General features: G+C 35.5%; 1 protein-coding gene across 1 annotated transcript; it reads left to right on the forward strand.

Moving 5' to 3' along the window:
- The first annotated feature begins 745 nt into the window (after positions 1 to 745).
- LOC123535911 (uncharacterized) lies at positions 746 to 7759 on the forward strand. Its single transcript, XM_053527705.1, has 9 exons — positions 746 to 1025; positions 1817 to 1898; positions 2729 to 2892; positions 3325 to 3449; positions 3840 to 4011; positions 4657 to 4715; positions 4982 to 5141; positions 6728 to 6866; positions 7290 to 7759. The coding sequence occupies exons 2-9, from the start codon at positions 1829 to 1831 to the stop codon at positions 7463 to 7465; spliced, it is 1065 nt and encodes a 354-aa protein (XP_053383680.1). The 5' UTR covers positions 746 to 1025; positions 1817 to 1828; the 3' UTR covers positions 7466 to 7759.
- Positions 7760 to 12063: the final 4304 nt, after the last annotated feature.

The raw sequence follows: 12063 nt of genomic DNA on the forward strand, positions 1-12063 counted from the left end.
GACTAAATGGAACAGTGTTCTAAAACCTCTAGCATTCTGATTGTTGTCAAAGGAAAAATAGTACATTGTTCTGCTTGTTGAGATTCTTCATAGTAGATCACAGGAAACACAATCTGATCGAGTGAACTCTTTCTGTAAGGTTGCTCAGGTAATAGCTTTCATCATAACCATCACCACCCAACCCCTTCTCCCAACATACACCCCACTCCATCAACAGTGAAATATAAGCATCAGTATTAAGCACTTTCATTTTTGAGGTTTTTAGTGTAAGTTTTCGGCCAGAAACGTGTCAGTCTTCATGTCCAGTTTGTAACGGGTAATTACAGCAAAACTCAATTTTCACTAATTCAAAAGCTCTTAAATTAAAAGCATTAATTAATAACCTAGTACAAGCTCGTTGATAACGATACCAACAATTAAGATCTGATGTAAACAATACAATACAATACAAAATCTTTTATTGCATTAAACACACCAATGTTTATAGCAATTGACAAATAACATATATACAATAAAAAACAAATAAACAAATAAACCTCTCCCATAATTAAAGCGACTGCTTATCTTATTTTCGTCAGACTTTGAATCCCAATTGTACACTTAATAAAAAATAATAAAAATAGTAACATACACTGCCCGGTGAATGCAGCAATAGTTATCAGGCTGGTGTTCTAATATTTTGTTCTTTGAAAAATGCGTCCGCTTCACCAAATATTTTTTGTAACTGCATGTCAGAAAACAGAATTTCCAAAGACTGCAATAATATCTACTAATTATGGATTACCGGTATTAATACAATATTGCATCTATTACTAATAATTGATATATCTACTCCAAAAAAACATATTTTTGCAACAATCAGTAATGAAATTATTGACAGACAATAATTGGACACGTCTTCAGTAATATTTGATGTCATATTCGGTGTATAAATACCAAGTTCTGAACAAACACAGAACCACACTCTTCTTCGGCTGCCAGTCCTGTCAGACGTTGATTTTCACCGAACGAAGGAGTACAACAAGGTACTATTTTCTCTTATATGATTTCTTTAATATGTTCGTACAATTCCTTTGTTTTATTTTCAATGTTTTTGCCAAGTTCATACTTTTTCGGATGTTTTACTGTAAAAACCGATAAGGGTTTTATTTCTATTTTTGGAAAGTTTTATTGTAAAATGTGATATGTACTAAAAATCTATTTGAGTGTGCTCACATATTTCTCAAGTTTTCATTTAGGTTCTGTTTTTAAATCTGAAAATACAATTTAACATACAGAACACTCATTTCTTTTAGTTTATCGGTATCTGTCGAGCAAAGCTTTTTAGGTTCTGTTTTTAAATCTGAAAATACAATTTAACATACAGTACTCTCATTTCTTTTAGTTTTTCGGTATCTGTCGAGCAAACCTATTTTGTCTATAGGAAAATGGCGCGATTCAAATATCACCACTTCAATTTTTGGGGGTCTCAATTTTTTGGCTGATTTTGCAGGTTAAATATTTTTCTTCAATCAAACATGAACATACTTTTCCACATTCTCGCATACCAGAGGTCTACCGTGATTCCCCGGATGAACCGGGATTTTGACGAACATCTGATGAATGAGAATGTTCGTCTCGGGATTTTGACGAACATCTGATGAATGAGAATGACTTTTCCACAACTTACAATGTTCTATTACAGACATTTAAATGGGCCCTGATATATGCTACAGCCATAGGAAATCTGTCGGTTTCATATATATATTGAATAAAGAAGACTAGCTCTTTAGTGTGTGTCATACTGAAAAAAATAAAATGACTGGTTACTTTTCAGTTTGCCGACACAATGACGAGCAAAGTGTTGATAGCATTTTCGTTAGTGATTGCAGGTGCACTTGCACAGTTCAATCCTATATGTAAGTGTAATTTTACATATATCTTTTATCCGGCGTGCAGTTTCAAGTTAAGGCAGTGGACCGGTAATGAAAATCAGAAATTTCCATTCGATAATGCATTCTCTTCATGCAATTTCGGCATTCTCCTGTATGAACGGTGTGTTAAAAGTGCTATTATGAGATATATTATCGCTGAAGAATGTCGAAGAACATTCACGAATACGTTATCACACGAAATTTACCGATTGTCATAACTGATCCTCTACCTTACTGTTACAGGAACATTACGATATTACTAATGATAAAACTCCCGAGACTTATCAACGGTTTTCACCACTGCAGCTCGCAAAATGTCTTTATTTCTGTTTAACAGTTTTAAATTAGTGTGCATCTGTAAAACTCAAAAGTCTTTCAGAAATTAGAAATAATTTCCTATTGGTGTAAAACTGAATAAAGGTACAACTTAAATAAGTCGACCCATAAAAGCAATCGGCAAATTCCGTGCGATTACGTGACATCTTAATGAGATTTCGGCATCCTTCTGCCATAACCGATAACAACCGGAGTATGCTGAAATCTAATACAGCATATCTAGAATACGTAGCCGAACGGAAAATACCGATCGTCATTTTACGAGTGCATTACCTTAGAATCACCAGTAATAAATCTTCAAGCACCATAAAAATATAAATCTACAGATTTATTCCGTTGAGAAATCCCTGTCTTGGAATAAGGATCTTTCTTTAACTGCAGTCCGAAATTGTCTTGATATACACATAACAATTATAACATATTTGTCTAAATCATGTAAAAAGATCAAATCTGTAGTGTAATCTTGTATTTAATATCAGTGGAGGTGACTAGCTGCACAAAGAGCAAACTAGAACTCACGTTGACTGACGGCGCCGACGGCGGTATTATCTACATCCAAGGCCAGGGTACAGCTTGCCGACAGTTTACAACGTCGGTTGTCTCGTATTATACCATCGACTTCGGCTCGTGTGGAATTCAATGGGTAAGTTAATTGTGGAGGTTCTATTTTAAATATGGTGTAAATAAAGAGGTTTCATGAATCATGAACGACTTAAAATTACTGTGTTGCTCCGATAGCTGTTTGGCAAAGGAAACGGGCAAAGTTAGAAAATAAATGCTATAGAAAGTTGGTTTTTTTCTTTTACAAAACTATTTAACCGAGTACAAAAGAAAATCGCAATTTACTGTAAAATTCTTAATACAAGCATATCATTTGCGATATTATTGTGTTAATTTGTTTGTATGCATGTCTCTGTCTGTCTGTCTGTCTGTCTGACTGACTGTCTGTCTGTCACATCATTTAGTAGCATGTTATCTGACACCTATATACGTCTTCTCCACCCTTCTATTAGATTTTTTGAAAAACGCTTGCTAAATGTATTTCTGTTAATTTGTGTGTTATAAATGCTTGCAGGAGGAAAGTTTCAAGGTGATGGTCCAGAAGAAATCTCTGTACCAGACTGGAGAGGACAAACAGATTCCTGTCATGTGTATTGCCGACCTGGCAGACTTGACGGTCAGCAACAACCTTGACGTCGCGTAAGTTCACGTTTTCTCTCATCTTAGATGTATAACTGTTGAGTCACATAGACTTATATTTTAGTTCAAGATAAAAACATTTTATATACAAATTTTATATACAAATGTGAGTGATAAGTCCTGATATATTAAATGTTTTCTAATTAACTAATCATATACATGATTGCGAACGTCTCAAATTCGTTTGAACACTCAGTGTTTCATTTTTATTTGTTTTTTGTGGTTTTTTTTTCTTTCTTTTTTCTGTTTTTTTTTTTTTTTTTTGGCATTTGAAAATACTATTAAGGTCGCCATTACTTAAGAGTGGTTAAGTAAACAATGATAAAATTTGGACGTCTTCCTCGTAAAATATCACGTAACCCTTTCTCATTTGACAATCTTTAGGGACTAAGACGATGATGCCGGCCTGAACAAGACGGTAAAACCCGCAGCTACCATGAGCTTGTACAGTAACGGCAATAACGTTAACGGAGGAACCGTCAAACTTACCGACATTGTCACGTTGGTCATGGAACTTGACGCTGAATATATCGGTTCGTATATTTATTCTTTTTCACATAGCTGATCCTGTTGTACACTGACGAGATATGAAAACGCAACAAACACATGACTGAATATATTTTTACTACAAAATTTAAGCATCACCTTGAAATGTTCAACACATACACATCTCGATACTCTATACCCATTGTTTTCAAATTTAATCAGCACAACAGACCGTAAAATGAACACAATGGGTATAGAGTATCGAGATGTGTATGTGTTGGACATTTCAAGGTGATGATTTTTGTAGTGCAAAATATATTCAGGCATATGTTTGTTGCGTTTTCATATCTCGTCAGTGTATAAAGTTTAGCCTATATTTCCTTTATAAATCAAACCATGCATATTAAAATATCAGTTGTTTCTTTTCATTCAACAATATGAGGCTCCTTGACAGTCTTTCGGTTCTTTGATAGTTACATTTTTATTGTAATGTCATGGATATAGCAGAAGATAGAAAATGTACAAAATTGTATATGAAAAAAATCAAGTTCATGATCGGCACAATTCAGGAAAATGAAGTTTAATATCCGAGCGATTTTTCTATAAAACATATTATGCCATTCATTTTAAAACATACTGTATATCCAAATACTATTCAACCTCAAATACATTTATACCTTTAACTTGGATATCAAATTATATAATATTTCTGATTTCAGAGGATTTTGACATTAAAGCAAGGTCCTGCTTCGCCGACAACATTGAAATTATCTCAGATGCGTAAGTAGAAACTGCATCAATTTTAAAGTTTTGGATATTTTTGCCTCCTTAACGTTTCCAGAATTTACAACTGTGTTACTTAAATTAAATATATACCACTTTGATATTCAAATACGAGGCACTTGTAATTGCAAGTTCTATCAACTTTCGTAAAACAGTTTCGTGTTGAAGTAACCCGGACTGTGAATGACGTTCATATTATTAAATTATGTGATATAAATATTATCTTATCTTTTATTCTCATTATGTTTCAATTTTATTTGCAGCTGTCCAGTAGATGTTGAATTGTTCCCCCACATCAGTAGAGTGTCCCAGGGATTGATCCAAGCCCAGTTCGGAGCTTTTAGAACGACCTCTCTTGCCGGCGGTGCAGTTGCTATGCCTTTCTCTTGTACACTCCAGGTCTGCCTCGGCGCCTGCAGCCCAGTAAGTTATTTTAAGCTATGTTAATGAAGCAATATGTAATTCACATTATATTCTTCATATTTCAAAAAAATATGTTATTACATGACTTCTAATTCAAATGCCGGGTTAATAGTTTTTGACCAGTCTATCGTGTTCACATGTTTGCTGGGTTAAAGTAAAAAAAAGTGCGAAACTCATTTCTAATGTCTTTGGACCTCGGCGGGCAATAGTTTGACCAGCCAGCCATTCAATTAGTGTATATTATTAGTTCTTATTTAACCGATGCTTAACTAAAATGATGTTTTCCTTGTATACGATGAATGAAAACTGTTTTTTTTTTTTTTCTGTTAAGTTTGAATTCAGTTTCTGCATTAATTTTTGAGATAGTAACTTGCATGTAAAACTTTCATCAGGATGGGGTATAATTTGGCCAAAATACTTGTCAGAGTTATGGGACTTCACCCAGTGACTTTGGTATTTGACCTAGAAAAAGGAAAAATAAGTTTCAAAGTTATATGCCTTTGAATGATAGCCATATGTACTTGCATGCAAAACTTTAACCAAGGTGTGACGTCGATGCCGACGCCAGGTTGAGAAGAATAGCTAGACTATTCTTTGAATAGTCGAGCTAACAATAAACATGGTTTTTGTACCCCACGACAACAAAGTTGTAAGTGGGGGTATACTGGTTTAAGGTTGTCTGTCTGTCCGTCTGTCTGTCCGTCTGTCCGTAGACACTATCTTGTGCGCACCATCTCTCCTCATCCCCTTGACACAATTTAATGAAACTTCACACAAGTGATCAGTAACAACAGTAGTTGTGCATGGGGCATGTTAGGTTCTTTCAGGAAAAAAATTGCAGTTACGGGACGTTGTTTTTTGTTACTATACTATATACATAGACACAATCTTGTGCGCACCATCTCTGCTCATCCCCTTGACATAATTAAATGAAACTTCACACAAGTGATCAGTAACAACAGTAGTTGTGCATGGGGCCTGTGAGGTTCTTTCAGAAAAAAAAATTGCAGAGTTACTGGACTTTGTTTTTTGTTACTATTCTATATACATACACACAATCTTGTGCGCACCATCTCTCCTCATCCCCTTGACACAATTTAATGAAACTTCACACAAGTGATCAGTAACAACAGTAGTTGTGCATGGGGCATGTTAGGCTCTTTCAACAACAAAAAATGCAGAGTTATGGGACTTTGTTTCTTGTTAACATACTATGTACATACAGTCTGCATATGCAATCTTGTGCGCGCCTAATCTTCCGAACCCTTGCACACAATTTAATGAAACGTCACACAAGTGATCAGTACCAACCCTAGTTGTGCACGGTGCATGTTACGTTCTTTTAGATAAATATTCTGCATAGTTATGGGACTTTATTTTTTGTTACTCTACTGTATACATACAGTCTAAATACATACAGTACACATAATTATGCAATCTTGTGTGCGTCAAATTACAATGTACTGTGAAAGTGCATGCGGGCGGGGGTACTTTCATCACCTTTAGTGATAGCTCTAGTTAGAGGCAATTGCAGGAGTATAACCCACGGCTACACTGCTTTACGTTTAGTTTTGATACTTTTGCAGACAACCTGTGTCGATGGTATAGACAGTTACGGTAGAAAGAAGAGAGCCATTGCCAAACGACAGGCCGAGGAGAACGCCGTCGAAGACATCAGTGTTGGTTCTTCTATCTCCATAGCAACAGAAGAAGTCGTGATTCAGAGTACGTTGTAAATTTTTAAACATATCTGGTACAGCGTACAATTTCGTTTTCATAACGGAAAGAAGTTCAACTTAGTTGTATTATCTAAATGAGCAGAAATACTAAACAAAGCTCTCTGAACCTATTTACAATGTGAATTCACTGAACTGAAATGCTGGAACAAAGTTTGCGAGTCGCTACATTCTACACCCGCCACGACGGCTCATTATTGAGTGTCACTTATTACCATACCAAAGGTATTGTGTTCGGCACTCTGTGCGAGGTTATTAATCTCTGAACTGGTCTTACTTGACTAAAGCAAATGAAGATTTTTTTTCGTAACCATTCTCACCTTAATGTAATATTGTTAAAAAAAATAATGTCTAAACGTAATCAGATTCGGTACAAAATATACTTACATAATTGAAACATTTTCCATTTTAGGTCCAGAAGACAACAACAACCTGTGTTTGAGCGTGGCTTTGTTTTTGATTTTGATAATAATAATGGCAGGCGGTCTTGTTTCTACCACCGTCTCCACGGTGATTCTCTTCCGCAAACTCCAAGTGAAGGCTGCCATCTTGAAGCAACTCAACACTGGATATCCAATGAAATCCTAGGCTTTATTTTATGAGGCGTGGTCTAATCTGCACTGGCATAGAAGGACAAAAAATCGTCTACATGCTTGAGAAAGGTCTTATTTCAAAGTTTTATTTTCAAAAGCTACAATAAAACCCGTTGTAGTTCATTATACTACAATACAGAGTTCTACGTTTCTATATTTTTCTTTTGAGGGAAGGACGAACAATCACTTCCATCGTTTGAATTCAGGATTATAAGTTAAATAAAGACTTATTTACTAGCTAATTACTAACAGTGTTTGTTCATGTTGCCGAATTACTGAATAAAATCGCAAAATAGATTTGATGTTCTGTTGTTCTAACATATGTTGCTTCATTTTGATGCTCATTATGGGTCAAGGTAGAAACAGACTTCACGATTCCCTTTGGACAATTAATTAGTTTAACTGAACTTCGACATGAAAAATCCATCCAGATAGAGAGTAGAATTCCAAAGAACAATGATTTTGTATTGAAAAGAAACCCGATTTTGTTTATTTTTTTTAATTTCGCGAAAACTATCTTATATCGTCTGAACGATTTTTTTTTTGTTTCTGTTTATGTTTTTTTCCGCGAAATACATCGCGGCTTGGTCTGAATATGTTTCCGACGAAATATATCGCAGCTTGGTCTGAATATGTTTCCAGCGAAATACATCGCGACTTGGTCTGAATATGTTTCCCGCGAAATATATCGCGGCTTGGTCTGAATATGTTTCCCGCGAAATATATCGCGACTTGGTCTGAATATGTTTTCCGACGAAATATGTCGCGGCTTGGTCTGAATATGTTTTCCGCGAAATATATCGCGACTTGGTCTGAATATGTTTTCCGACGAAATATGTCGCGACTTGGTTTGAATATGTTTTCCGACGAAATATATCGCGACTTGGTATGAATATGTTTTCCGACGAAATATGTCGCGACTTGGTCTGAATATGTTTTCCGACGAAATATATCGCGACTTGGTCTGAATATGTATTTTGTATAATGACTGAGCAATCTTCGTATACATGTATTCATTTAATAATCAAAAACTTATGGTCATAATGTTATCCAGATACCTGCCTCTGGTTTTTACCCTCGCTCACGGTTAATCAACGAAATGAAAATGATAATTAGACGTTAATTCGATAGTGCAATGCAAATATTTTACGGGACATGAAAATTTCAATAGCGTGACTCACACTTTTGAGAGTTTTCTAATCATTTTATTGATTTATAAAGTGTGTAATAGATACCTAAATGCACACACTCAATTTATATCTTTTACTGCAATTAATAACTAATGGAAGTATTTTGCTTTCGAGAGTTTTCTTCATATTTTATCTGTCACAGAGAGTTTTATAGATAAAAAGTTCCTAAAATAAACAGAATCACTTTATTGTTCTTTAATTGAAATTGGGAACTAATGAAAGCGTTTCAATAACGCAAATTAACGCGTTTTAGTGTAACGAAACCCCCGAAATGAATTATTTGGTACATCTTGCATCAAAGATAAAAGTGAATTAAGAAACCTTCATCTAAAGTGTGAATCAAATATGTCCGATAGTACCAACACAGCGCAGTTTGCAAGACCTAAACAAAAATAGGTGTATAGCAAGTAAAACTGAAATAAACAAAGTAGAAATTTTACCTGTAATTTTCGGAAGCATTTATAAAATTCATGAATGGCAAACATAACAAGAGTGCCGACTGTCACAAAATACGCCCGTTATCGAACTTGGTTTAATTCAAGGGCCATAATCAAAGATTGCCTAAGGTGGACTTGGTGGCTATCAAATATTGCCGAGATATTATACCCACAAACATTTCCAGAAAGTTTGGTGAAGATCATAAAAACTGTTCGACTTAGAGAGCAGACATGCATTTGGACGCCGACCGTCACGGGTGAAGAGGGACGGGCGTATAAAATCAAAACATCTCAAAATCTGTTTTAAAATCTGATCACTGCATTTATTGAAGTGAAGTTTGTAGTATACATAAAAGTAGTACAAGGTGTGGACATTTTTTTTTCTATGCAAGACGTACTAAACTGTAAAAGTCTCAGACGCAGGGTGAACATAGGGATTGTGCAAATTTAATAAAGGTTTCATTTATTATGGTGGATGAACTGACGCGCTGCTTATCTCACGGAAAATTCGTGGAAACGGTATTATCAGCACTTTCCACGATAACTAATCTTAAAGAGGCACAACAAAATAACTGTATTCTTTTGTATTTCCTTGATGGTAATTATACATGCTTTGCATGAAGAAAATGAGAAATAACAAGTATCTAGTTACAAATTGACAATGACATAATACTCAGCGTCACTGAAAAGTTACCACCCTAATGACCCTTATATATTAACAATCGCATTGGACTGTGTTATTAATATAATAATAATTAATATAATAAAAGCATAAAATGACTACATTTTGGCGCAACTGAGACGTCACTGGTGTAAAGATTTGTCAAATTCGATGAACTGCATTTGAGGCACGGGCCGCACGTGCAAAATAACTTTTTCGAGCAATGTCGATTCTATCGCAAATCATTCATCGCACTTGAAAGTTAGTCGACAGACTAAAAGGAATACGTTAAAAACCCAGAATATCTTTGTTAAGAATGCCACGTTTAAGGTACGATCAACGCCATCAGGCCATTGGCACGGTTGACACCGAACTTTCATGTCGTGGGATTGCACGTCGTATGGGCTGTTCTCACCTGACAGACATGAAATGGGTGAGCAGAAATGATCAGACTGGGTCTATGAGTAATATACCGCGCACAGGTCATGGAAAAGTGATGTTGATATTGTATAAAAAAATAAGGAGGTATATATTAAGTGGTAACTTTTCAATGATGCCGAGTATATATTAGGCCAAGACAATGTGTGTAATGTCTTAACATTTTACTGAATTAATGTAGCAATATGTACAGAAATCAGTGTATTTAGCTAAATCTCGATCACATTTTGTTTCTACAGTGTACGATAGTTATTCATCTATTTTTTGAAACTATGTTAAAAAGAGAGTGACTGAATAAGTTTGCAGATGATGTTGTCAAAACACATTTATTCAGGAAGTGCCTAAATTGTCCACCTGAACATTTGTAGTACAGCTGTATATTACCTGTATTATAAGAATGATTTTCATGAAGTTTTTGTGGGTAAAAAAAGTAGATCACTAGGTCGTGGTGGGTCTTTAAGCAAAAGCTTTGCAACTGGTATACTTACGCCGGCGCTGATTAAAAGGCAGATCCAGTTCAATACCACGACCTGATCTTCGAGTAGTCGAGCTTACACAAGTTAGTCATTTGTTTGAATTGCTATTCTAAATGGTAATCTGGTCCAGTACGTATTAGTACAGTTATAGCTGTAGAATTTTTAGCGCTGAACAGCACTTACTTTAGACCCAAGGACTATTTCCAGTTGACGCGCATAGACCTTACATATTATAGTCTCCTCTTTGAATACGGACCCTGTGCTACATGTGAAAGCGACTTGGTTTTAAAAATTACATCATTGTGTAAGAATTCTGAATATCATTAATGACCACTATATCTAGTTGTGAAAGTTATAAATGGCAACATTTCCGGGAAAAAAATGGGAACCATTTTAAACTTAATTTCTAAAGCTACATGTATATCAATATTTGTAAAATGTAATGACCTATTTAAAAGAGAATCTTGATGAGAAAAACTCAGGTCCTGAATTACAGAATATATTTTTTCTTCACCTGTAACAGTTAGTAGCTGTACTTTATTTTCATTTTACACATGTAATTTAGGTTCAGGTATATTTACGTTGCCTATCTCGATGTGTTTTACTGTGGTTTTCCATCTGTAGCAGAACATTTCATAATCCCGGTGGTATATTTCTTTTCTTTTTTTCATGTGAAAATATGCTAATGAGATAATGAGCTTTTCTATCATCTGGTGCTACAGTGTTTATACGGTACCCTGTTTAAAATAGTAAGAGGCATCATAGGCTTATAGCATTATTACCAAGTGACCGAGTAGTGCAGTGGCAAGAAAGAAGTCCCCTACCGGTGGAAAACTTTGTGTTCGACCCTGTTGTTGTTTGCAACAGTTTTCGACAACCACACTGGAATCGTATGCAGGGCAACTGGAGCATTTGTGGACGGTCTTACCAAATCTGCACTAAACGAGTACGGCTTCCATAGTCCACCAATGAGTAAAGTAGGGCCAGGGGAACATTTCTGTGTAGTAATAAAAATCCTTAAATGCAATTAAAAGTTATGGAGCAGAATGTTTTATACCTGACCTTCAACTTTTACCTCTGATTGATAGAGATGGGTCATGCAAGCAGCACAAACAACACATCATCTGGTTATGTGGAGCATGTGTTCAAGTATATACAAAATGCTTCAAGTCCTTTAGAAGCTAAGAAACAAAAACTTTTTTTTTGGGGGGGGGGGGGGGCGTTTAACGTCATTTTCCAACAGTATTTCAGTCATGTAACGGCGGGCAGTTAACCTAACCAGTTTTCCTGGATTCTGTACCAGTACAAACCTGTTCACCTCAACTGCCAACTTCTCAACATGAATTATCAGAGGCGGAGGAAGAATGATTTGAGATATAATGTCTTTTATC

Source organism: Mercenaria mercenaria, chromosome 17 (assembly GCF_021730395.1).
Source record: "Mercenaria mercenaria strain notata chromosome 17, MADL_Memer_1, whole genome shotgun sequence".
NCBI lineage: Eukaryota > Metazoa > Mollusca > Bivalvia > Venerida > Veneridae > Mercenaria > Mercenaria mercenaria.